At 42.1% G+C, this 27,859-nt stretch overlaps 1 protein-coding gene across 2 annotated transcripts in view; it reads right to left on the reverse strand.

The window, feature by feature from the left end:
• Positions 1-769: 769 nt before the first annotated feature.
• LOC112104642 overlaps positions 770-27,859 on the reverse strand; it is a 48,357-nt gene continuing 21,267 nt past the window's right edge. The window contains exons 2-7 of one of the 2 annotated variants that reach the window (XM_026656931.2): positions 22,505-23,505; positions 10,161-10,212; positions 9,961-10,063; positions 7,920-8,083; positions 4,073-4,318; positions 770-3,367 (exon numbers count right to left, since the gene is read on the reverse strand). In XM_026656931.2, the coding sequence (XP_026512716.1) occupies positions 2,630-3,367; positions 4,073-4,318; positions 7,920-8,083; positions 9,961-10,063; positions 10,161-10,212; positions 22,505-23,505 (2,304 nt within the window). In that variant the 3' untranslated portion in view covers positions 770-2,629. The remainder of the gene's footprint in view (positions 3,368-4,072; positions 4,319-7,919; positions 8,084-9,960; positions 10,064-10,160; positions 10,213-22,504; positions 23,506-27,859) is intronic. The other variant, XM_026656932.1, reaches the window with a different exon arrangement.

The raw sequence follows: 27,859 nt of genomic DNA on the forward strand, positions 1-27,859 counted from the left end.
AGTGTGGAGAATGTGGGCAATAACCTCATCTTAAGTAATGTAACTGTATAAACAAGATGTAAGGATATAAATCCTCTTGCATCAGGGCATTAACTCAAGGGGGCTGGGGAAAAGCTTCTGTGATGAGCACATTATGCAAGTATGATTCATCATAATAGTTCTTGCTGATTTCTCTACAGGCTCTGGTCCTGTTGAAGACACGATACTAGCATAGATATTCATAGATTCCGAGGCCAGAAGGGACCATTGTGATCATCTAGTCTGACCTCCTGTATCACACAGGCCATAGAACGTCCCCAAAATAATTCCCAGATCATTATTTTTAGTAAAAACATCCAGTCTTGCTTAAAAAATTGCCAGAGATGGAAAATCCACCATGACTCTTGATAAACTGTTCCAATGGTTAACTGCTCTCACAGTCCAAATTATGCCCTATTTCTAGTCTGAATTTGTTCAGCTCCCACTTCTAGCCATATTCCCTCTGTCTGAGGCAGTATAGTAGTTACCAATTACTCAGTGGCGCACAAGTCATTCAGTTCAGTCTTACAACACAAAAAGCAAGCAATAGTGCCAAGACAGTTTATTCAACTAAAGAAATTCATACATTAACAAACACTCATTGGAAAAAAAAAACCTTCATTCTCCCACTCCTCACCCAAGCAATTACCGAAGATAACTGGTCACTTGAGCGTTTTCCAAAAGTAATTTTTTAAATACTTTGATATTTATTTTGCAAGTTGAAGTCTAAAAACAACAAAGCATCATGACTCTGCATTACAATGCAAGTGTTACATGTGAAACTCAATACAGAGGGAAAGAGTTAATTAAAATATATAGAGCACTGCAGATTTCTCTAAATATATTAGCTCTTCCCTTTAGTTCTTGTAACATTAATTTTAAAAAGCTGAAGCTAGAATTTTGTACTTTAAAATTCAGCTCGATGCAGGCTGGCAGTACTAAGAATGAACAGAAACCTGCTTGTGTAGTTCTGTTTAAAAAAAATAAGTTACTATGGGATACTCTCTCTCCCTCCTCAACCACTACCAGATGCAATGCTTCTATTTCTACACATAAAACATGCTAGGCAAAACGAAGACCATGTGTTGTACAGCTCAGACATTAATAGGTGGTAGATGGAAGCTGGAGGAGCAGGTGAAATCTTAAATAAATCAGGGCCAAACTGGGGTTAAATATTTCAAGAGGCAGGCTTAGATGTCTGGGCATAGAAATATTAAGATCACTCATTTGACTCCTAGTGTAGTGGACACGGAGTAGACTGCATGAAGATTTTTCCCACCTTTGGCATCTGTTTATCACATATTTGGAGCCCTCTATCCATTTTTAGAACAGCTTAAACCAGCTGCAGTCACATAGCTCCATGTGACACAATCCTTTCAATTAGGAAAGTGAAATGCTTTTAGTTGCGGGGTAAGTATGGAGACATTTCTTGCTAAGACAGGAAAATAACAGTGGGAGGCAATTAAAATATGGATTGGGTTATTAAAGGCAATCAAATTACCAGACTTCCCTTTGGTTCAGTCATCCATTTCATGCGCTGGATTTGTAATCAGTGTGGCATAGCTACTAAGGAGTTCATTTCAAAAGAGGGCTATGAAGTCTGCCCCACTTAGTTTGCTTGTTGTTGTTGTTTTAAAAGCTTGCCTGCTAAAGGAAGTAATTCTGCAGTCAGTGTGCATTACCAGCAATAGCTGGTTGTTACAGTATTAAAACAATAGCAGCTGCAAGCATCAGGATGCTGAAGACTTTATTGCTAGTGAATAGTATTTTTTGTATACACCCTCCTATTGCCATGAGGGGTGCTCCCTTAATTCTTCAGACCTACACAGTGCTAGCCTAGAGTGTAGAAAGTTTAACAGGGTTAATATTGGAAATTAGTATTAATTATTTTGATAGCATCAGACTGAGTGTGCTCTCATATTGTGCTTTTACCACTCTAAAGTGTTAGACTAAGGTCTACTCGTGCCCTTTAATGCTAAAGAAACAGTAAAGACTGATATGAACAAGACTTTGTACTAAAGTGGAGAGGTTACCAACTATTTAAAACATTTAACTTTTTATATATAAAACATGCAAGTCCAAATTCTACTCTTGGATAGCTGGAGGCAACTTCAGTTGACATCAGTAGGGATTACGCAAGTGTACCTGAGAGCAGAATTTGGTTCATAACATGTAGCAAAGAACAAAGTGACACCACAGTGACCCTGAGGACTGGTCTACATTCCACACCATGGGCCATAAAGTAATCACTCAGATCATTTGTTTTCCTGTAGTGTACCAGAACACAGTTACTCAGTAGCAGACACCTTTTTAGAGGAGTCACTTTATCACTCTTCCATAAGCCACAATTAAAATTCCATGTGGAAGAATGGAACTGAGAACAAGACCATATCGTGCACATTATTAGGCCCAACTGAGCATGAGAAAAGATGACTTTGTTTTGTGCTTTCCCATAACTCCAATCTGCTGATGGGAAGAAAAAAAGTTGCCTCCGTCCACACTTGCTACCCTCCATAGGCACAGCAGCTGCTTCTCCAGCAGAAAAGTGAACAGCTATGGTCCTTATTGCATCTGTTCTCACAGACAGATTCCTTTAGTCACTCTGGAAGCCTCATTGAACGGATGTTTGACAGAGTGTATGAGCAGTTAAGGAATCAAAATTCCATGGTGACTCAATTGTATTGGTATCTGCACTAGGCAAGCTGCACTGGCCCCTGGAAGAGCTATCAGTCTTCATGTGATTGCTATATAAATTGGGAGACTTTTCCCAAATGGGGAGATCCAATGTGAAATTGGGAGGCCTGGCTGAGCTGTCTCCCTGAACAGTCAAGACCACTGGTTGTTTATCAGGCTTAGCCTTCACTGAAGCATATACAACATTTTGCTCAGACAGAGTATCTCTACACTGACTAAAGTGCTCTGCGAGGACCAGAGGCTGCTGGTCATCCCCTTCTTCAGAAATAACAAAAGCTGGTTTGGATTTGTCCATTTCTGTTGAGAGCTCCTTGGTTTTCGAACAGTTGATTAAGTTGCTTTTGAGGCCAGTGGGGCCATGGCTTTGGTTATCAAGTGGAGGTGTCACCCCCACATGTCTTGAGGGATCCAAGGGCCTCACCTCTTTGCAATCAGGGGAGCTGGTTAAAAACCCAAAGTAAGGGTTCCCAAACCTGGATTTCTTCAAGCTAGAGGAGCTCAATTTCCCCTGCCTTTGCGCAGATTGGGTTAGCGGGTATGATGCGGTGCTGGTGGACGAGTCAGAACAAACAATATCTGAGATTCCCTCTATCTCAGTAGCTGAAATTACTTTTCTGGTTGTTACACACTGGTTTCTTGTGGATGTAGAAAGACCCTACCAAAATAATAATAAAGTTAATAAACAAACTTTGAAAAGCAGCAGTCTAGAAAACTTTAAACCTTAGGGAATTTAGAATTGAAATTCCATAGTGCACTTGTCATGATCAAGAGGCTACAAGCTTCCTTCCCTTCCCAAAAAGCAGAACTTTGTGCATGGGGAAGATACGGAAGCATCATGTTAACTTTCTAACAAGCACTCTTGGTTTGACATCTGCAGAGTCAATCAGAGAGACAGCTAGTCATCATGGGTCTATGGATTCTTTGCAGTACAATACTTACATGTCAATTAAAAGAAACCTAAAATATAACCATAAAAATTATGCAGAATGACTCAAGATGATCCATTCTGAAGAAATAATTTGTAAGTTTAAGGGAAAATAATCCTTTATCCAGATGCTTAGCCCCGGGAGTTGCAGCTTCTCAGTGCTGCAGAATCAAGCCCCAGATGAAGTATATTATGGTAATGTGAACTAACAGTCTCCATCTCTCTCACATGTGTGCACACACATTCAGGGCCTTGGACCTTTGCAGCTGACATGCTCAACATATGCACAAGGGAAAGGCAGAAGAGCGGGAAGAGGAGTTCACATCAAAAAGTAGGTGGGTCTTTATATTGCACAAAGTGCCCCTTTGATAGTAGTCTTTAATGTTAGGAGCATGATGCCTGAATCCCACACCTTCCCTTCTTGTGGATACTTACGCTGCTGTCTACCAGTTTAGTGAAGGGGCTGTTAGTGGTCCAGCTATACCATTTTTTCTGTAACTGAGGTAATGGAGTCAGTAAGTCATGAAATGTGCGGGCACTCCATGTCCGTTGCCTTGGATGATGGTTCTCTGCCTGTGTGTTCCCTTTATCCACAGTACCTGCTCCTGGAGCCACATGATCAGAAGTCAGCCAGTCTGACACAGAAGCTGGACTTGTGACACTTCTCTTTAGGTTTTTGTCCTGAAAAACAGAGAAATTTTTCAACATCTTCAGCCAAAGGTCTCAAAAGTACTTTACATGCAAAGGCCCTAGTGGCACTTAGAAACACTGAGCTATATGTGAAAGTGACTTTGGTTCCTTAAACACATCTTTTCTTGGGACAAGATAGGTCAGTGGGCAGCTTGTACAGCACCTGCCTAAAGTATGCCAGAACAGAAAGCATTAAACCCACCAGATTCACCATTGCCTCGCCCTGCCCACACAAGAAAAGTTTTACCTTTATTAGCCCGTTTCAAAATATCCCCCACTCAGCTAGAAAACCCTTACATGCCAGAGAGACTCCCACAGTCCTCTCAAGCAAACGCATTAGGGCTTGTTTACATCTCTCCATGGGGATAGTTACCAAACAGCCACCTTCTCAGAATCCTCCTTAGAACTTTTAAGGACTGATTATTTCTATAACAATTAATTTGATTATTTAAATCCAATTCAGTGTGGAGACTAATTTGTTGGTAGTTGCATTGCTTTATTTTCATTTTAATATGAGTAATATCAGCTTAGCTTTGGCACTGTGTTTTATTGATGTCATTATTAAGAGTTTTAATAAGATTTATACAAAAAAAATATGGAGTTGGATTTCTTTAAGCAGTGCGAGTCCAGAACCTTTGAGGACCTGATGGATATCAACTAGTCAACCTAAAGGCCTGACCAGCTCCCCTCAGTCAGTCTTTGGTTCTCACAGGTCTCTTGATCTAAAACCATGAACCTTAATGACCTGAGCTAAAAGTCTTAAGTTTTTTAGACAAAGGCTTCTGTAGTCTTCCCCAGTGTTTTGGCACTGGTCTCTGAGATATCCCCACCCTGACACATTTTAGGAAGGCAGCAAGCCAGTCCCTGGTATCAAAAAGGTTGAGAAACAGAGGTCTAGCCAATAGAGGGGGGCAGATCCACACTGTAACATCTACTCAGTTTATAGGCAGAATTAAACAAATAAGATGAATAGAGAGTACAATGCATGAGAAGGGATGGTGGAGTGAAGGCAATTGACATAGGGCTAAAAGTGGTTATATAAATAAAGCAGTCACATGGTTTCCATTTTCTATAGAAGTTGTCTACATGCCCTATATTTTCCCCTGGAACACATGTACAGGATTCATTTTCTCCACTCTTTATCAGTTCTCTCCCTCAGGGCCTGCAGAGTAGTTCCTCTACCCTCCCTGCATCTTAACAAAAGTACCGAGACACTGCAGAGAAGTTTGTTTGCTCCCCCAGCACATTGCCTGGATGTACCCTTGACTCCCAACAGCAGATTAGCTTCTGGGGTGTGTGTTTAAATCCAACCTATCATTGGCCCCTCCCCAGCAAAACTCAGGCTCACACTCAGTGGGAGGCTTGGGAGCTGCTGGCCAACTACTATTTCTCAGTAAAAGGATTTAGATAATCTTTGTGTAAAGCTTCTTACGATTCACTTTGTCTAGACAAGCATTTCGGTTGAGGTGAGTGAGTCTGGAATCCTTGTCTACTGTAAAGGCTCAAGCTTTCACCCCTCCATAAACATTAGGATAATGTCAGAGTAAGAGCCAAGAAAGTCGCTGCATACCAGTGGATAACAACATGCACCATTTGCCTAGGCTGTCCTACAGAAGCTAGCACATGCAAACCATATTCTAGAGGGGAAGACAGAGTAGGAGCCCACCTATTCAGAGCAATATAAATGAGGATTAGAGAGGACATTTCTCAGGACCGCCTCCTTTCTGCAGATGCAATTTGTACCCCCAACAATGCACATCGGGTGCATTTCAATCGTGAGTGCAAACCTGAGTAGCTGCACTTCTAACTCCTAGAATGAGGGTGCAAATCTAACTCCTAGAATGAGGGTGCAAATCAGCTTGTTTGAAGTACCGCTGTTTAGATATGGGCCTGCTGCAAGCCATTTCGTAGGTACATTTTTCTTCCAAAACAGGGAGGATGGGTCTCAAACATGCTGAAAATCTAGCATTTAGAAGGATTTCTTAGCCTCTTCCTATCCAGCCTACCACCATTATCAGGCAACAAGTATGGATCCATAAAGCCCTAATCCAGATTCTTTAGTTACCTAGCTAACAACATGCTGTGGGAAGCACTTCTTAGCAGTAACATCAGATCGCTCCTTCTAAGCCTTCTGTCCAAGATCAAGCGTAATAATATTACTTTCACATTTTATATATCTTCTAGCAGCTGGGGGGGTGGAGAGGAGAGGAAATAATAGCCTGATTTTGAAAGGTGAGCATTCACAGCTCAATGATTTCTATGGGATTTGTGGATGCTCATCATTTTTTTTAAATGGGATGAAAGAGAATATGGATTTTCCATCAATCCACAACAAACTGAGGTTTCATCTCATCAGCACCTGATAGAGCTCTGACCAACAGAGTCATGCTTGGCGAGAAAGCACAAATCTTGCCAATTTCCACTCTATCTTCCTATCCACCTCTGTGAAATCGTGCCACAGATGATGATGCAGGTGGAAAGGAGATGTCAGATAATGTAAGAATTTTAAAGCTATGCAAAACTTTTAAAAAATTTGACTTCTGCATATGCAAACTATTTCTTCTCTTTTACACCTTAAATATTTGAAGATTTAATGCAGCTACAGAATGGTGGATTAGAGTGGTGTTTCTCAACGACTGCTCTGTGGACCGGGGCTTGTCCCTGAGATCTTCCTGACACAGTTTAGGGAGGGAGGCAGGAAGCTGGTCCCTGATATTAAAAAGATTAAGAAACACTGGATTAGAGCATTAAAACATTTTTAATGAGTCTTAGATAATAAATCACTGCCCATCATATAGAAAGCTAGTTTAAGAAAAATAGCAGTGGCCCATATTCATTTAAGTTTTCACTGTTCTATAGGCTGGCTGTTTTTCATTAATGGACATAATTCTATAGAGGTCCATGTACATTATTAAGACTCTAGGAAAATCCTAATTGATACTGTATCCTAGCGGACCTCACTGGCCTCCAATCAAGGCCAGGGATGCAGACACCCAATACTTTGTACCCCAGGGATAAAGTCACATGAGCTACATGAAGGACTGGTATGCTTCTGCACTATTCCATGCTTCTACACTTAGATAGCAAGTGTTGACTCCAGAACGATTACAAAAACATAGTTAATCACCACCCTGGGTGCTCAAGGGAAATGCAAGCAAAAGGATTTTTGAACCACATGTGTTTCTAAAGAAACATCAGTAAGAGCTTCAAGGGAGTAAGCTAAGATAACCCCCCCCCCTCTCACCCCCCCCCAAAAAAAAAAAAAAAAAAAAACCCCTAGGGAAGCCATGTTACAGTATTTAAATTTTTAAAATAAAATTAAAAAATAAACATTTGTAAAGAGCCCTGACACATAAAGCACCCAATTTATTGGCAAACATTTATTAAGCTTCACAACCTAGGAGCTACAGTAACACAAATCAACCACAACAACAACAGTGCTGCAAGGTAGGTAAATAATATTACTGACGGATTGAGGAACTGTGTGGTTATATGACTTGCCCACAGCAAGTTACTGTCAGAGCCAGGAATGGAATCTGGGAGTTTGGACTCTCAGTTCCTTCCTCCAACTACTAGAAATCTGTGTGTCTACCTGTATTCTGTATGTGGTAAAACTCAACCCGCTGGCACCAGGGCCGGCTGAAATAATAAATACTTCATCGCTCCCCGTTTCAGTGGTCACGGCAGACATAGAAGAGTGCACGTCTGGGTCAGTATGCCGAGAAGAGTGTTCTGTGCTGCCTCCAGAGGAAGTGACTAAGGGAAGGAAAGACACAGAAAGATTTTTTTAAGTGACGGTCTCTTTTTGTTTAGGCTGGGCAAATAGCCCACCTTCCTCTTCCCATTCTAACCCAGCCTAAAAAAAAATCAGCCCTTGGCTGCCACACAGATCTGAAAAAAATGCAACCATTCAACCACTTGCCTTGTCCTAATAGGCTGATATTTGGCTAGGAAACCAGAAGGACTTAAAACCAAAGCCCTTTAGAGATGGGACCAAATCAAAGTTGTAAATCCAGCCACCCTTGGGAAAAGTTCAGCTCTGGATCAAAACTTTGCAGGCTGGCTCAACCCGTCTCATTTTTATAAGCATATAAATATCTCGGGGTGGCAAGTAGGATATTCTATGGAGATAAGAAGGCAGTTCTGGCCTCCACCCCTGATAACCTTCCCTCCCCCAACTCAAATCCTAAACTTTGAAGAACCCCCAAAGTTGTGTTCATGTTATACCTCACTGATCAGGGTCAAAGAGCTTTGGGGACTGCCAGAGCTGTCTGGCCACAATCCTCTCAGTGACCTTTCCCAACAAAGGGAGATTGGAAACTGTTAGCAAGATTGTCAGCACAGAGTTGGGATTTTGAGCTGGGATCTCACAAGAACTTCTGTGACACACAGGTGGCTTGGTGCCAGCTGGCAACAGGTTCACTGGTCTGTAACAGCAGCTCCTGACAGGCCTGACAAACTCAACTCAGCGCAAGTAGTTAACACATATTTCAAGGGACCATAAGTGGGCTATTTCACATTGAATGGTCCCTTGAAATATGTGTTAACTACTTATGCTAAACAATCTATCCCACTTTGTATTTAGCTGTGGCCCTGGCGACACTCGAAACTTCAAAGCACTGCCGCGAGAGCGCTCCCACGGCAGCGCTTTGAAGTGCAAGTGTGGTTGCGCACCAGCGCTGGAACAGAGCTCTCCCAGCGCTGCAGGTACTCCACCTCCACGAGGGGATTAGCTTACAGCGCTGGGAGCCGCGCACTGTTTACACTGGCGCTTTACAGCGCTGTAACTTGCTGCGCTCAGGGAGGTGTTTTTTCACACCCCTGAGCGAGAAAGTTGCAGCTCTGTAAAGCGCCAGTGTAGCCATAGCCCGAGACACTTGGAGTATGTTTCCCAGACCTGAAGAAGAGCTCTGTGTTAGCTCGAAAGCTTGTCTCTTTCACCAACAGAAGTTGGTCCCATAAACAGTATTACCTCAGCCACTTTGTCTCTCTGGAGGGAAACGTTGATGGACAATCTCCACCAACATTAGACCCAGTACTTCTGTATTGGCTTTTACCAGCCATGAAGGACCTATGAGTTGTAGTCAAAGCATCCCAGTACTTACTACTGTCACTCCCTGGGGTTCTGTAGATGGCTCACGCTGGATCAGAGCAATTTTATCCACAATGTTAATATGAAAAAAACTTTGGACCTGTGACTGCTCCTGGGAATCTGAGTGTTCCAAACCCAGTGCTTAGACAGCCATGCTCTCCAGGTGACACAAAGGGGAGGATGGTAGGGAGAAAAAACACAACTCTTGAAGATTTCACAGGTGTTTTTAAGCCAGCAATATGATAGAATGAACCAAAACCACATTTGCCCTGCTAACCAAGTGTATGCATTGTGCCACTGGATATGACAGTTTCTGTTGGCAGAGTTCAGAAATGACTTATGAGTATTCCTTGCCAGGGAATTACTCTACCAGCAAGAGGGCGGGCAAAAGGGGGTAATTCCACACCAAACACTTTCTAATATGTGACAGCTCGCACTGCATCTCCACACATACAGCTGAAGAGGAAGATTCAGGGAGAGAGACTGACTTGACTTAATGGGCAAGGAGCTATGGGTTGAAACAACATACTCTCCAGCTTACCAGCTTGGTCCCGGCTGACAGTGTGATTGTTGTTTTCATTCTCTCGAGTTGGCACCACAAGTTGGAGCTCATTGATATCTATGGCGGAGTTCTGGATCCCATTCTACAACTCAGAACATGCCCCAGTAAACATCTACAGACAGACAGTGTAACAGCCAATGTGCAAGAGAAACAAAATCACCAAAAACATTAGCACTAACCTCCTGGTCACTGTGTACATTGGAAGGGTTCCTTTTGGGGCACATTTTCTGCCTGAGGAAAAGACAGCAACAAGCCCATGTATTAGTTTTCCATAGGAGGAAAGTCCTCATCCATGTTCATTTTAATAGGAGAAAACACAACAGAACAACTGTGCACTGGCACTTCTATCCATGACACTTTACAGCTTTCTTTGTATCAATGCCTGTGTGCTAGGGAGCAATTGTTATCCGCATCTTATCAGGGAGTCAGCTAAGGCAGAAGAGATTAAATTACTTTCTTAAGAATCTGCAAGGTGTCTGCAGCAGAAGCAGGAGTTTATGCCAGATATCCCAAGTCTCAACACCTATTCTCCTTAGAAGGGTAGAACTTTGATTTCTCTGAGTAGAGCACACTGCAAAATATGTAGTCCCCCCTGGGTCTCAAGCTGTGATACAGTTCATTGGCTTCACCATACCAGACATTTTATTATATAGAACAAAGCATTCTGGGATATTCTCAGTGAGCCAAGAAGTGGCAAATGTTATTTCTTTTTATGAAAAGTATATTAAGGAAAACAACAGCAGCTCATTCCCAAGTAAGAGAACTTGTCAAAGACTGAAGGAAACCAAAAGAAGATTCCTTAATAAGCTCTTACCCAAGATTTCTTCTTCTAAAACTGACATTATAGAACAGCTAACATCACTACAGTTGTGGTGAAATAGAACTTGAAGATGCCTCTGAAAGAATCAAGACACTCCCCAGCCCTCAAAACTCCCTAGGTACTAACCGAGATCAAAGTGCTCCAAAAAAAAAGATAATTATTTAGGTGTATAGCCGCACTGTACTAGCACTTTACAGACATGTAAGAACACCAAGGTCCTGCCCTGAAGGCTTACAATCTAAAAGCAGACATACAGCATTTCCCCCCACATACAGTTTATTAAAGATTTTCAGTCATTCCTTAGCTAATGTTTCCTTTTGGGGATGCTGCAGTGGGACAAGAGTTTACCGGAAATTTGGAAGAGATAAGGGTCTTGGTGCAAGAAAGGACGGAGATATTGGCATTGCTGACCTGGTCAGTAAAATAGTTCCAGGTACATGTAACTACATGAAAGGAGGACATGAAGGAGTAGTAAGAAGCATGGCTTAAGTAGTGCTCAAAGGACAAGTGGAAATACAAGAACAAGGTTGTGCCATACCTCAGAGTCAGGATCATGGAGTTTAAATCACAGAAGACATCTTGAAACAAGGATGCAAACAACTGAAATTAAACATCCTTATAAAAGGAGAAGAACATTTAATTCTTTTCTACAGTTTCTAAGTTTGATGCCAGAGAAGACAGTCTGATTCTCATCAGAATCATCTCAGGCCTACAGGGCTACTAGAGGCCTCCTTCCTGCTGCTATCTGCTCTGTTCAAGTCTCTGCTTGTCTATCCACTATCCCTCAACTGAGGTAACAAGAACCCATGGAGTACCACTGGGACCATTCCCACCAAGACTGAAGGGGAAGCAGTGTATGTCCAGAAAGTTTGCAGCCAAGGATGCAATCCAGAAGAGTTCCCCCGCCCCCCGATACCCACTTCATACCATTACATCACATATCACATGCCACGTATCTTACTTTGGCTTCTCAGATGAACTCATGGAAGTAGGGGGACATTCTTCCTCAACCCAGCCCATTTAATAAGTCCTACAAGGGAAAAAAAAAAGTGCTTGGAATGGCATGGGTGCCCGTTGTCACGGCAGTATCACCTGTTCCCATGTGGCTGTATAGTCCGATCTGTGAGGACAAGATGAAAGTGATATCACACAGGAATATGCAGGTTCCCACTGAAGATTTTACATGAAGCTTGGCTCTTTTTTCAATCAATTTTTCATGGCTGTCTTCTTCAGAGTGTTTATTGACACTTGCTTTCTATTCAGATCTGTCCCTGGCTATGTCTTCAAAGTTATCAATATTTATGCTGCATCAGGTGAAATTCTGCTTAAGGATGTCTGAAGTGTTTTCATTGACATCCTCCCCCCTCCCCCATGCTTTCAGAGTTTCAATCCATCACAGAAAACTTTTTGGGGAATCTATCATAGCCCATTCTGATAATATGACCTGTCCATCTAAGATGCGCTTTCATGAGCAGTGCCTCAATGCTCGTTGTTTTTGCTCTTTTCAAGAATGTTAATTATTGAGACTTTGTCTCACCAGTGGACCTTCAGGATTGAGCCAAGAAAGCACATGTGAAATTTTTTCAAGTTGTTTAGTGTGTCTGCAGTAAACTGTCCATGTTTCACACCCATTTTAAATAGGCTGCTGTCACCACTGCATTGTATATCATCAGTTTTCTTGACTATTTGATGGTGCGTTGGTTGAGTATCCTATGGAAAAAAAGTGTTTCAAAGGCCTGTTTGCCTTTCATATTTATTTGATATTTCTTGATCCAGTGAACTGTCACTTGGTATTGCCAAGATTTATAAATTGGTCGACAATCTTTAGTTCTATACCATCGATGGTGATGTTTGGCTCAGTAGTAATTGTTGATGGAGCTGGTTGGAAGAGGACTTCAGTTTTTTCAAGGCTCATAGTAAGTCTAAACTATTTAGTTGCCTCTGAAAAACGTGCCAAAGATAAACTATAGGTCACTTTCACTATGACTAAGTAGAGCACAGTCATCCTCAGAAAGGACTTCACATAGGAGTTCCTCAAGAACTTTTGTCCTTCCAGTAAGCCTTTTGAGACTAAAGAGTTTCCCATCAGTTCTGTACATTATGTAGATGCCCTTTTGAAGCTTGTCCATTGTATAATTCAGAAAAGCTACAAAGAAGAGAACAAAAGGGGACAGTGCCAGCACACAGCCTTGTTTCACCCCATTAGATATGGGAAATGGTTTAGAATGGCACCATCTGAGATTACCTGACCAGTCATTTCTTCATGGAATTGATGTATGATATTAAATAATTTGATGGGGCTGCCAAACTTTTCTAAAATTTTCCAGAGCCCATTTCTGCTCACAGTGTCAAATGCTTTTTTTAGATCAATGAAGACAGCATACAGATCCATGTTTTGTTCAATAAATTTTTTCTGAATCTGTCTCACAATGAAAACCAAGTCTGTGTTGCTCTGACCTGATCTAAATCCACATTGGGTCTCTGGTAGAAACTTCTCCAACACTGTTTTGACTACCCAATTGAGCAAAATATGAGCCAGGTCTCATAGCTAGGAGATACTCTGGTAGTTACCACTGTCACCGTTTTTGCATTTATTTTGATTTTTTATTTTTGACTACATCTTTACAATCCTGTGGAATTTCCTTGGCTTCCCAGTTATCCTTATTGATTTCATATAGATAGCTGACAGTTTTGGGGCCTGCAAGTTTAAAGATTTCAGCTGGTATATTCTCTTTGCCAGGGATTTATCTGACTTCATTTGTTTGATAGCTTATTGCACTTCCTCAATGGTAGATGGCTGTGCAATTTCTTCATCTATGAAGTGCTGGGTCAGTTCCTTTAGCACCTATAGCTTGATAGTAGAGGGATGGTTAATGTTAGGATATAGATATTCAGGCCTGTCTGCAAAGGCCTATACTTTAAGAATTTAGGTGTATTCTTATCACTAAGCTGTGTAAGGGCCATCTCTTACTGTGACAGTCTGAGCCCTGTTCTTAGGCTATGGCCTTCGGCTAAGTAGCAGAGGCCAGCCATAAACTGGGAAGTGTATGGTCACATTCTTACATTCCAAACTAGTCACATTGAAATAAGGTGCTATTGGGCTGTTAGGATTACAATCCTGTCCTGATATTCCTATCACCTTCAGAGAAAGGGAAGAGCCTAGAAGATGTAAAAGGAAACTTAGTTTGATAGCATTCTGTCTGGCAAGAACTCACTTATTAATAGATGGGATGTGAAATCCTTATTTCTGTATTCTTCTATCACTGTAGTATCCACTTCCCTATTGTTTGTCTGTATAATCTCTGTCTGGTTCTGTGATTGTTTCTGTCTACTGTATAATTAATTTTGTTGGGTGTAAACCAATTAAGGTGGAGGGATATAATTGGTTAAATAATCATGTTACAATATGTTAGGATTGGTGAGTTAAATTTCAGTAAAATGATTGGTTAAGGTATAGCTAAGCAGAAGTCAAGTCTTACTATATAGTCTGCAGTCAATCAGGAAGTAAGGGGGGAATGGGGGTGTGGGAATTGAAATCATGTTTCGCTAAGGGGGTGGAGGAATGGGAACAGGGACTGGGAACAGGGACACAGGCAAGGCTCTGGTGTCAGAGCTGGGAAGGGGGACACTGAGGAAGGAAATTGGAATCATGCTTGCTGGAAGTTCACCCCAATAAACATTGAATTGTTTGCACCTTCGGACTTCGGTTATTGTTGCTCTCTGTTTATGCGAGAAGGACCAGGGAAGTGAGAGGGTAAAGGAATAAGCCCCCTAACAGTTGAGTAGCTCAGTAAAGTGCTACACCCATCTTTCAGAGATACCTCTTTTGTTCTTGATTAAGGTAGATCCATTTGAACTTGTTAGTGGAGCTGTTCCTGGTTTTGATGATTCAAATTTGATTCCTTCCGGGAATCATAAAACATTTTTGTATTGTTAGTATCAGCATAACACAGTATTTCTTCTGCTTTCTTTTCCAATCATATATCATATAGGACACAAAGCCGTCCTTGAGCCATCTCTTGCAAATACTTGAATTTATTTTCCTTTGATGCTGATTCTTTGTTATTTTGCCAAGACAGAAACCCAGCATTCTTTTCCTTGAGGATCTTTTTGATTTCATTGTCATTTTCATCAAACCAATCATGGGGCCAACTTTCATTTTTACCTACAGTTTCTTCTGGGGCTTGAAGAATGGCTAATTTGAATATAGTCCATATGTCAAGTGCAATCTTGGGTGATGATGTAATGCTATCCATGTTTTCCTCTAAGTTTTCCCTCAGCTTTTCTTGGAGAAATGGCTTTGCTATGTTCAATTTTGGTTTAATCTGTTCAGCATTATTTCACTGAGGGGCAACAGCATGTAAATTAAAAATGGCTCTAATCATCCTGTGGTCAGTCCAACAGTTTGCTCCTTGCATTGCTCTGGTGATCTTAATGTCCCTTTGCTGTATAGTAACTAAGTCCATCAGGTGCCAGTGCTTTCATCTTGCATGCATCAAAGAAGTTTTGTATTTGTTAGCTTGCCTGAAGGTTGGGTTGGTGACAACGAGCTCATGAGTAGCCCACTTGCAGAGTAGGAGGAGACCATTTTTCATTTTTCTGACTCCATTGGTCTTTATTACAGCGCTCCAAGCCTCACTATCTTTTCCAACTCTGGCATTAAAGCCTCCCAGAAGAATGAACTTGTCTTCACTGGGTATTGATTGGAATATCTCTCTCTAGACAGGCTGGAAACTAGGATGAAGAGAGAGTGTGAAGCAACATTCACCTTCAAAAATCAAAACCTGGGACACTCTTCTATAACCATGAACATGGGCCAGTGTGATGGGTGTTTACTCCACACCATGTGATGAAAGGCTTAATGTGGGACTGACAGGGTGGGGTGGGCGAGGCCCAATTAAAGATGAGTACCAGCTGGGTAAGGAGATGGGTGATTTGTATAAAGAAAGAAGCCTGGAGCACACAGGGGCTTTAGGGAGACAGAGTGAGAACTCTGCAGTCACTTTCTAACTGCTGGAGAGCAAAGGAAGCAACTAGAGAGAAGCAGGTGTACTGTAAACCCAGGGAAGAGATGAGGGAAAGGGTCTGAAGGAAGGTCAAGGTAGGAAGAAGTCCAGGGAGACAGTGAAGTCTAAGAGAGCAGGTTTTACCTGCTGATCACAGGGTCCCTGGACTAGAACTCAGAGTAGAAGGAAAGCCTGGGTTTCCCTACCGACCACTGAGAAAGGTGATGCAGAAAGGGAGACAGACTGTAGAATTTGGAGTCAGGCCATCAGGGAAAAAGCCCTGAGCAGTGTTGGTCTGCATTAGAGTGGCAGACAACCTTACAGAACCTGGGGAAGCGGTGATGACCCAGCTGAGGCGTGAGCTCAGATGGCGTGGAGAATTTAGTTTATTGGACTTTTTATTTACCCTGGATGGGGTAGGACTGAATGTTACTTGGGTGGAGGGCCAAGTCATGAAAAGACTCAGACCACTGCAACTATTGGCAAGAGTCACTCAACAGGAGAGAGATGCTGTGCCAAACCCAGCCATAAGGAGATGCTCTAGCAGTGAGTCCACCCTTCTACAACCATGAACAACCCAATCTGGTTAGCATTATCAGGATTACATTACTTGGAGTGTTTTTGAACATCCACCATGATTTTAAAACAACTCCCCCTCCCCCCCAAAAAACCCTCCAAGATCCAAAGGAAGTCACCTATATGGGTCTCTTGAGTTATGGCCTCTTAAAATTCATATATATAATAATATTCAGTGGGATGCAAATGAATATAAGTAAATTTAGAACAACTCACAGTTTATTAGTATTCTCTTGCATAATGTTGAGTAAAAGGCATATATTAATCTGAATACAAAACTCTCAGTTACTTGGCTGGTGTGACATTCTATACCTTGGGGGGAGTGTCCTGGAACCCCCATATTCCTCATTTTTATATAATCGTGATCTTTCATATAAAGCATGCCTTGTAAGGTATCAGGGGAAAGGTTATGATCTGCTGAAAGTCATTTCTCTATCCATATATGTAGTTATGTGCATATGTGTGTGTATGAAGTTATGAGAATTATGTGGTATGGTTGTCACTAAAACATGCTGTAAATTGGGGCATCAGCCAGATATTAGCTCGGCAAAGAAAGTAACCAACGCCCGGGCGGGGTGTCAGTCAACCCATCAACAACCATTGTCTAGCAAGGGAGCTACAATGCAATGACTCACCCGCATGAGGCCACACCAGGGGAATTGTTCAACCTTGCCTGGAAACTCAGCAATGCCCCCAGACATGCCTGGACTTGTTTTCTAAACACATGGACTGAAGGTATAAAACAGACAGTAGACACATACTGGGCCCTTTCTCCTGCCCCCACCTATGCTGCAAGCAACAAAGACACTGAGAAGAAGACAAGACTCCAACAAAGGAGACAGGCCCAGGTTTCAAAGCTGAAATCTGTGTATTATGAACTGCAATCTCCAGTGGGGTGAGAAACTGCGTAATCTAGATGTTGCTCAGTCTAATAGGGTTGAGAGTTTAGACTGCTTAGTTATATTTGCTTTTCTTTTGGTAACTAACTCTGACTTTTTGCCTATCACTTAATATCACTTAAAATCTACCTTTTATAGTCAATACATTTGTTTGTTTATTTTTACCAGTGAGTTTGTATGAAGTGTGGGACAAATCTGCTCAGGGTACAAAGGCCAGTGTATATCCACTTTCCATTGTTGAAGTGGTGAACCAATCAATAAATTTGCGCTGCTCGTCTTGAGCAGTGCAAGATGGTATATTCCTGAGGTACAAGGCTGGGAGCTGGGTATCCAGCAGGTAACTAAGAAAATGAGTGCCACTGTGCTTCCCAAGACTTAAAGTACTTATGTATCACGGGCAAAATACTAACTAGAGCTGGCTGAAGTGTTTCTGTGCAAACTCTCTTTTTTTAAAAGTGGAGAATAAAATAAAATGAACACCTGAAAAAAGTCATCTTTTGACCAAAAGTCAAAAACTTCCAGAAGAAAATTTTTTCAATTCAGAAATGCCGCCACAGATCCTTATACCCCCATTCTTCTTTCTGGGCCTGGGTATCCAGTGAAATTACGACTTCCATGATGCACTGCAGCAGCTCAGCATACAGGGAGACAATGGTGTATCATGGGAGACTTAGTCTGGACAGGCAGCCCCATCCACAGAGGAGAATGGGTGCCTCATGCCCCCAGACTTCAGCTCATGCGAGGCACCACAATGACATTTCTGAATCGAAGTTTTTAGCTGAAAAATTGAGGGTGGAAGCTTTTGACAAAGGCAACTTTTTTCCAGCCCAGCAAGACTTTGCTGAAGTAGCAACAGCTCCATTTAAACGGAAAGAACTAATGTGCAGAGCTATGGGCTAAACAAAGATGGAGGGCATTGAGGCATGCAGGCAAGGAGCGAGGGGCTTCTTGGAGTCTGTACAGTACTCAGCACAGAGCTGCAGCAATTAGCAGATAACCATTCTGTTTTTAGCACACTCTCAGAGGTCAGTCAGATTCCCCAGAAATGTATTACAGCAGTAAGAATTGCCACCTGGCAACCAGTTGGTCAGTCCTGCTCTATATCCTGCCCAGTCACTATTCTTTGGGTCTTGTGTTGGATGAAACATTGCTACATCATTTCTGCCCACCAAGTGGAAATACAGGGAGGGTATTAACTTTTAAATTAATGTATATGGGAGGGGAGTGTTTGGAAATAAGAGGCTTCCCTTCACGTGAAATTCTTGTAAACTGAGGGGTTGTAATAAGAATCAGTTCCTTGGCAGGGTGCGAAGATGTAAAATGTCTCTTCCCCATGAGTTGCAACCATCGAGCAAAAGTCTGATTGCACTGGGCATGATTAAAATTAAATAAGGTGAACGTGTCTCTTGTTCTTGGGGGCTTGGGAAAGAAAATAAAAACCCCTGTTACTCAAGCCAGGCCTCATGGCCAAAAGTAATTAGAATTATTGGCCATCTAACAACTGATGCTTTCATTCCCTCCCCAAACACTAAACAAAAGCAACAGTGTGGCAGAAACTTGGAGTCTCCCCAGAAAGCTTCACTTTGGCTCAATGGAATAAACCTGGGCAGGCATTGCGGATGACTCCATTTATTAGATGGTGCTGGGTGCCAAGCCTGTCCTGTGCCATTTCTACCGCTGGCGAGGCAGAGCTGCTACTTCTAGCTGAGCAACAGTGGCAGCTTAAAAAAAAAAAAAGGAGGAGGGGTGGGGGGGAAGCATAGCACAGCTAAGCTTCAACTTGCTCAGATATCAGAGGAGCAGGTGGAATGGAGAGAAAGGGAGGTGGAGGACAAGTTTAGCAAACAGTCTGAAGGTTATTATTAGTATCTTCTTCTGTTGAGGTTTCCTCTGCAACAGCACATTCCAGTCTTAGCAAGTGTTATTCCTCAGAGAACTGGACCCGTTGCTGAATGTACTGCCTCATTAGAGTATCTTCATTCCTCCTAGAGTACTCTCTGACTAACGGGATGTTCTCAGGGGACAGGACCTGCCGCCATGGGCTCCACTGGACATTGGTATCATTTCAGCAAGTGCCCCCTTTGTCCTTAATTTTGAACTTCTTATGCTCTACGTAATGCATAGGTGCTGGAACTAGGGGTTCTGGCTTGTAGTGGTCTCCATCATATACAGGGTTTACAGTTGGGTTCAATGGCTGTCAGCACCCCCACTATACAAATTGTTCCAGCACTCCTGATGTAATGCTGTGGCCAGCTTCATTATAGAAGATAGGCAGGCCTGAACTCAAATCCCAGATCAAATCTCTATAACTCATATCTGTACTTCAAAGCAGGCACTTCTCCCTGTAATGGGCCCAGGTAGGACTCTGAATTTCAAAGCTACCTTTGTAATGGATCCAGATCTGACCTTTCCCCAAACTTTACAGTGTGGGCATTCTCCTTCCTTATTCTCCCATCCTCCATCTGGAGTCAGCGCCTCTCTCATAGATTTGACTAAATAACGTTTCCTGCAAGGAGGACAAGAGGGGGCTAATGCATCTCTGAATTCAAATCCTTACTTAGGCCACACAAAATTAGAAGTGAGTTTGATGGTTTCATTCTGAGGCAAATTTTTGATGTGGTTAATGGATATCACCTAATTTTACTCCTAGTCTGCATAAGCCAACACAGTTGAGTAGCATTGGCAAGCTCTTATCAAAAGAGGTCCCAGACTAATAGCCTGGAGGTGCATAGACAGAACAGCAAGAAAAAAACTAACGTAGCATCTGCCAGTACTATATAAACTGGCTTACTCAGCACAGTGGAGCCTTCACTTTCACAAGCATCGCGTTTCACTCATGCATACAAGTTTGGCAAGAAATCAACATATGCCCAAAATAACCTATCCCTGGAAAGACAGGGAGGCTTGCACATGAGTATACGCAAGCGGGATAGGAAATGGCCTTTAAAAAAAAACAAAAACACAATACAAACATGCAGCCTAACTTAAAGCAGGTAATTTTCCCTGACACCACACCAATGTAAAGATCCAGGAGTCAAGCTACCAGGGACAATCATTTCCTGCAATTCTAGTCCATGTGTTAACACCCAGCTAGTTCCCCATTTTAAAAACATCCGGGTTGTAAAAGCCAGTTAAAACAAATCCTGCCTCTTATCAGCAAAACAATATCCGTAGCAACTGAACCTTTAAAAGTAAGGTTGCCTTTCAAAATGGGCTTGGTGTTTTTAAGTGGGCCAGAAGCCAAATTCATGGTTTGCAACACCCCCATTTGTGTTGAGTATTACTTTGTGCTATGAGAAGTTCCACTGAAATTACTGGGAGTATTTGAGAAGTAACATGCTACTCAACATGAAAGAGTATTAGAATCTGGCCCAATATGAGCAGGATTAGGCCATAACTGTTACTATAGCAGAGGAAGCATTTACCAAAAAAAATTGGCAAGAGCTTAAAAATAAAAAATATTTAGAATCTAGTAGATATTTTCCATCAGATTTGAACCATTTTAGAGCAGGCAAAACTTTGTAGTCTAAATTATGTATTTATCAGGGTCCATCAAGAAGGACAATGGTTAGATATAAACACGTGTGTCTAACTCTTAAAGTTTTGCAAGGTTTAGTTTGCTAAGCAATACAAAATAACAGCTGGATTTTGAAGTCAGGACCTTCCATGTATAGCAGAGAAAATTATGTTTAAACCTAACCACCTCGGTTATAGAATATACTTTGTATCTATTCAGCATGTCCAGGGATTTACCTTCCAACAGGACCACAAGAAAAATAAGTCTTATCAAAATATTCTTGAATATTACCAAGAGCTGTTTGAAAATTTTGCAACCTTGAGGAGACATTACACACACAGACACACACAAAAGGTTAAAAGAACATTAAAATGTTGTGAAGTCAAGCACTCAAAAGTTAGGAAATGCCAGTATTAAGGAAGCCCGTACAACTGTAATTTTGCCCCCTTGGTCATATGCATGATGATGATACAATTTTTAATTACATGAGTACATAACAGTTTTTTACATAGATTGCCGCATCAGTCCGTGCTCAGGATAGACTTGCTCTGGTGATGATTCAGGGGTGTTCAGTAAAGGAGGCTGTTGCCTGTAACACCCCTGCTTCATTTGTTGCAGACATTGGAAGGTATATCCTCATGAATCAGGGAGGGGATTGCAAGGGAAGGGGAAAAAAAGACTGTCTCTTGGTTAAAACAGTTGAATGCTGCCCTGGAAAACTGGATTCTGTTGCTGCAGAGGATCTGTACATGGAGTACAGTTTGTTGAAAGTTTTTCTGTCACAATCAAAATGTCTGGCAAAAACAGCTAGGTTTCAGCTAAGTTTGATTGGGGGGTAGGGGGGAAATCATATAGAAATATTGTTTCATTTTCAATTTGTTAAGAAAAAAAGTTTTTGAACAAAGAGATTTTGTGGAAAAGCAGAAATAAGACTTGATTTTTCAACTTCAATATGCAGCAAAAGAAGAAACATTATCCTGCAGGGCATGGAACAACATTAAACCACTAGAATATGCTGCTTGTTATAGGGCAACACTAGTGTCCCGCCCACTTGATGGAGGAGGAATGGGTAAAAGGTTTGAAGGACACATATAAAGCAGGGGTTCTCAAACTTCATTGCTCCGCAACCCACTTCTGACAACAAAAATTACTACACAACCACAGGAGGGGGGAACCGAAGCCTGAGCCCATCCAAGCCCCGCCAAAGCCCAAGCCCCACCACCTCGGCTAGGGGGACAAAGCCAAAGCCCAAGGGCTTCAGCCCCTGGCAGGGGGGCTTGTCACCTGAGCCCTGCCACCCAGGGCTAAAGCCCTTGGGCGTCGGCTTCAGCTCTGGACAGGGGGGCTCTGGCTTCAGCTCCCGCCCTAGCAAGTCTAATGCCACCCCTGGTGACCCCATTAAAACATATCAAAACGGACACTGCAAATCAGCTGCCAAAAGAATTCAAAGCCAAGACCATCATTTTTTTGAGACATACCATACTACCAAATAATAATAGTAAATTATACGTAGTATTAACAAATACATCAGAGTGGAATTTAGCCAGATTTTATTCTGGTGGACAATTCATCTAATCAGGTTTGATTCTGAATTAAATAAAGTAGAAAAAAAACCCTCGCTGTCCTTTTCACCATAGCATCAGTTATACCCCAGATTTCATGGCAGGCTTAGTTTCAGGAGCTTAGATCATTAAAAATATCTTACCTGCAAGTTATGCAGAGGGTAGACAGAAGAACAAGTGCAAAGAAGACAATTCCAGTTATTATTGCCAGCATCATCGTGTTTTCCATTCCATCCTGCCTCACCACATCCATGGCATTAGGTTCTGTGATGTTCTTGTATTCAAAGAGCATCGCAAAGCCCCTCCCACGATCTGTGGTCGTGATCAGCTCCATAATAACCTCCACCATCTCCAGAGATGAACTGAAGACCATGGTCTTGTTTAAAGGCAAGTTTGTCCCACAGAAGCGAGAGGAAAACGTGATGAGGTCAGAAACATACAAGACATCATGGGGACACACATCCGCTGAAGACTGCTGGGTGGTGGAGCTTTCTTTTGGTAAGACTGTTGTGGAAAGAGTCTGACTCTCTCCCATGACCTCATCTCTCCTTCTAGCAGTGAGGTGGGCAAGCAGGACTTTCCCTTTCAAATCTCTGTTCATCTCTAGGCCACTGATATTTTGCCGCTGCGTAGTGGTATTGCCAGCCACAGTGAATGGCAGTCCATCTGGCTGAGCCATAGCTATTTCTTTGGGTTCTTCCATCTGTCTGAACTGTTTTTCTTCAGATGTTTGTTTGTATTCTTCTTTTTTGGAGGTAGTTACTGGGAATCCATCGTAGCGGACAGCAAGACCCTTTGACTGAGCTCCTGGGCTGCTATGTTTCTGGGTTGCCTTTGACATCCCAGCCAGAACAGAGGATTTTGTAGTAGCAAGAGTGATGGGAAGGTCAGAGTTTTCTTCAGTAGGAAACATCTCCATATTTTTTCTTTTAGAAGAAGGAAAAAAGCCATCCCAAGGGTCTGGAGTTTCATTTGAGCTCTCAAATACATCAAAGTCAAGAATTTCCAGGATAAGATGGGTTCTAACAGGAATGAAAAACTGCCACACACAGTGTGTCCCTGGGTAGTAGTTATTTGGAAAGCCTGGTGATAAAATAAGACCTCTTTCCATGGATTCCAATACTGCACCACAGGAATAATATACCTGGAGGGAAACAGATAGACAAATAAAAAGCAAATTAAAATTGAAAAATCACCTTTTTTAAAATGGATGTATGTTAGTGCTGTAAACTAAGGAGATAGTATTCAGAGGTCTAGGCCTTTTACATCTACTATCTTAAAGTATCCATCTTCAGTTGGTTGACATAGAACATCCCTTAGGAAATTAAAATTCATAAAGCTTTTAAAAAGCCAATCTTCTACATTCACCATATGGAGCATTAATATTTAAAACATATGATCACTTTTTGGACGTGTATGTTGCATGCCCAGTCTCCCTTTCTTTACGTGACACAAGTCTCAGATGGCAAAAGCTTTCATAGCATCAGTGCTTGCGATTGAGAGAAGGTGAAGAGACTTCTCTCTCACAGAACTTTCATGCAAGATTCCTCCATAGACACGGGGAAAGTAAATCTCACCTCTGCCTTGGGCAATATTCTTTAAAGGAAGAAAATCCATAAATAATTAGGTCACCAGCCCCTGTCTAGGAGCCATGTGTTCACCAGTGTTAGTTGGAGAAAAAGGATTTTTTTTATTTAAAATGATTAGTCATCTTGGTCTGTTATCCGTTAAAACACAAAAGAAGCTTGGCAGAACAACAGACAAGTCTGTATATAGCCATGAGGTCAAAACAGTCCAGATTTTTATTCTCTTTCTCCCTCCCTTGGTTCATTAAAATTAAAAAAGAATTGCTTTGAAACTCAAAGAATTATTAAATGTCCTCAAACAGTGGCCAGATTTGCTCTCCTTTGCAGATTTCCAGAACATGAATAAGTGATTTTCTGCAGATGCTTTCCATTTTTTTGGCAGAGGGGAGTAGGGGTGGCAGGTGGGGACAAGAGAGAGAGACTATTTTATGCTGGAATTAAATTACTGCATGGCCAGATTTAGATAACCGTTGTTATCCTAGGTCTAATGAAATAAGCAACAGGCCATTTTGGTGTTTTGGGGGCATGAGTTAGGTTAAAGCATCAAGTCTCAAGTACCGGTTTATCTATGGAAATTAAATTCTTCACATCTCCATCTTATCAGGAGACTATAATTCACTGTCAAACACTGTGTTTCATACTCAAATGGTAAAGAAACTACAATTCCTGCATACACATGCAGGCCTTGTCTTCACTTGGGAGGTGCATTCTTAACCTAAGGTAGCTAACTTGAGGTAAAATCCTACTGAAGACAGGGCAGTTCACATGCAGGTTAACAGGTGGAGTTAGAAACTATAGGAGAGCCTAGTAGAGTTAAAGCCTACGCTCTGATAGTCTCTAATTCAGTGGTGGGCAACCTGCAGCCCATCAGGGTAATCTGATTGCCATCTGCGAGACATTTTGCTGACGTTGACCATCCCTAGGCACGGCCCCCCACAGCTCACAGTGGCCATGGTTCACCGTTCCCGGCCAATGGGAGCTGTGGGAAGCAGCGGCCAGCATGTCAAAATGTCTTGCGGCCCAGAATCGGATTACCCTGATGGGCCGCAGGTTGCCCACCACTGCTCTAATTTTACCTGATACCCTGTTTGAGAGCTACAAACTGCCTTGTCTTCACTATGAGTTTAACTCAAATTAGCTAATTCAAGTTAAGAACACACCTTTTAACCTAGTGAAGAGAAGGCAACAGAGTGTATAGTATGGTTTCCTTGGTTGGGGAATGGAAGAGGGCTTCTATGTTCTACACTAGAAGGAAGTCAAAATCATGCAGATTTACCTCTGCAGGCCTGGTCTTCTGTTCGAACTTTTATTACTGTAAAGTTATGTACATGGGAAAAGTCATGTGTTGATTTGGAAAAAAATTCATTCTTCTTACATCCCAGTCACTGGAATGTTCTACAAGTGTCACTTGAGTTGGACATTCTTTAGTAGAGCCTTGACATGAATTTATTTTTTATTTAAATGTATATGAAACTTGTATGAAAATTGCTAGAAGCAAATAGTATTTACCTTGGATGTGATGGGCGGTAAGAGCACTGGCCTAAGTCTACTCAAGCTCACAGTGACTGGAAGTTGCTGTGTGTCTATGTGAAGTGAGCTAATGGTCTCCGTCCAGGTTCTGCTAACAACTTGGTCATCACCAGAACCACCACTACAGATGGCCTGGTTCACAGGTGACTTCTGACCCCAAAAAGGTGGCAGGGGGAGCCTTGCACACTGTTACTTATGCTATAACAGTTCAACAGATCCAGGACTTTCAGTCCAGTACAGTCCATCCAGCACTTTTGACAAGTTCATCCTTTTTTCTATCCTTAGTTTTGGCTTGCATGTGCCATTCTGGGTGGATTATGTATATCTCCTTAGTAGAAACCCCCGTCCGTGAAATCTCAGATTCAAAAGCAGATGACCAAACAGATTCCTTTTGATTCCCAGAACCACCAGAGGATTGCCAGTTGGCTCCAATATCTAGCTGGAAGACTGCTGAATGCCAGCAGGTAAAATGCTTCTCTGAAAGAGAGCAAGGGTGGGTGAATTGTATATTGCAAATTGCAAAATTAGGCTAGAACGGTCACCTCAATGGTGCAATCATTTATTTATTATAGCTTGAGAGTTTGGATTCAAAACTTTATCCCAGAGGAAGGACAACAAGAGACAGAATATGCAAGACAGCTGAGAAAAAAAGATTCCTGAAGAAGAGACAGGACTGATGAATTTATAATCCACAATTGAATGATTGAGAAACCATCCAGTGAATTTGAGTCATCTGTTACAGAGGCTGAATATCATCTATTAAGATTTTCACCACATTTACCAATGTATAGAGTCATAGACTTGCGGAAACATGCATTTAGGCAGAGAATTTGTTTGACACATTTTATTTTTAATCTTTCCAAATTATAGGAATTTTTTTAAAGTGGTAAAATATGCATCACTCAGATAAATCATGGGGAAGGCTAATCTTCTGCATCTCATAAGAAGATTTTAACAGATGGTCAGAGATTGGGCAGGGGGCTCTCACATCAGTCTTCTGAGATCTCATGAAGAATCTTATACAGAAGGAGCACTATTGCAACAACGTGCCATCAAAAGATACCTTAACACAATGAGAATGGAAAGGTCACAATGGGGAGTGCTTATCCCCACCAGCACATGAAACTGAATGGCCTGCTCAGACAGATGAAGGTTCCAAGGGATGAGGTGAGGAGAAGAGAAGGCATCAGGGGTCAGTGAATGGTTTGATGGTTTCTAGGCTCCAGTTATTGGAGATCCTGTAAATAGAGAGAGAAATGAAAGGAGGACAGAGAAAAGGAGAATGTGAAGATACCCCATACCATAATAGAGTTATAGAGCATCACTGAACACAATCATAGAGAAGGCTACCAGAATGTCATGGGTTGTTCACTGCTTATAAGTTTGCCTAGGACTCTCAATGGTTTTTAAAACTCCATTGAATGGCCAATTCCCATTTCACTGTGGTCAGATATTACCCTGCTTACCTCCCAATCTCAGACAGCTATCCCACACAGGTGATGAAAGTATAAATGTGGGCTGGAGAGGCTAATTAACCCACCTGGGTGCACCTGGAGGGTCTGCCAGGCCTAATTAATGATGAAACCCAGCTGGGCAGGGGCTTTGTGGTGCTATAAGCAGAGGAAGTTTAGTGCAGAAGGGGCTTTCCTGGTAGTAGCAAGTGAAGAGTGCTGTAGGGAACAAAGAAGTCCCTTGACGGGTGAGGAGAAAGCCCAAGGAAAGCCTTGGTAGGAAAGTGGCAGTAAGGAGTCTGGTGAAGTGAACCCTGATGGCCTTTCCTGGAGTCCCTGGACTGGAACTCAATGCAGAGGGCAGGCCTCAGTTCTCCTACCTGCCACCCAGAGAAGGTGGTGTGAAACCCTTGACATAAGAGGGCAAAGACTTTTGACAGCCCTCAAGGAGTGTACAGACCACTGGGCCTATAACTGAGGGCAGCAGACCAGATGGAGGGATCTGATGTTTCTGTTGGACTTTCTGCCCCTCTGGAAGGGGTGGCACTGAACATGTCCTGGGCAAAGGGCTGAGTCATGAGAAAAGAGACATAGCACTGCAAGGCCGGAACAGCTGTTGGTAGAGGGTGCTAAAAAAGGAGAACCTTCTATGCCACACCCAGCTGTGAGGAGGCAATCCAGTGCTGAGTGCAGTCTTCTACAAATGGTATTATCAGGACTCAAAAAGGAGTTTTGTTCCATGTTTCTTGGGTAGAAGTAAACCACTGGTTGCGATGGTAGTGTCCTAAGACTCCATGATGATGTATTTCCCTATTCCACTTTATAGAGACCCCTTGGAAGCAGAAATCTCTTCCCTTACTAAAAAATAAATAAATCCATCTTTCTCCATCATACATGTATAAGGTCTTATTCTGGGCTGTTCAAGAGTGGC

This window comes from Terrapene carolina, unplaced genomic scaffold, assembly GCF_002925995.2.
Source record: "Terrapene carolina triunguis isolate 2854851 unplaced genomic scaffold, T_m_triunguis-2.0 Scaffold234, whole genome shotgun sequence".
Lineage (NCBI taxonomy): Eukaryota > Metazoa > Chordata > Testudines > Emydidae > Terrapene > Terrapene triunguis.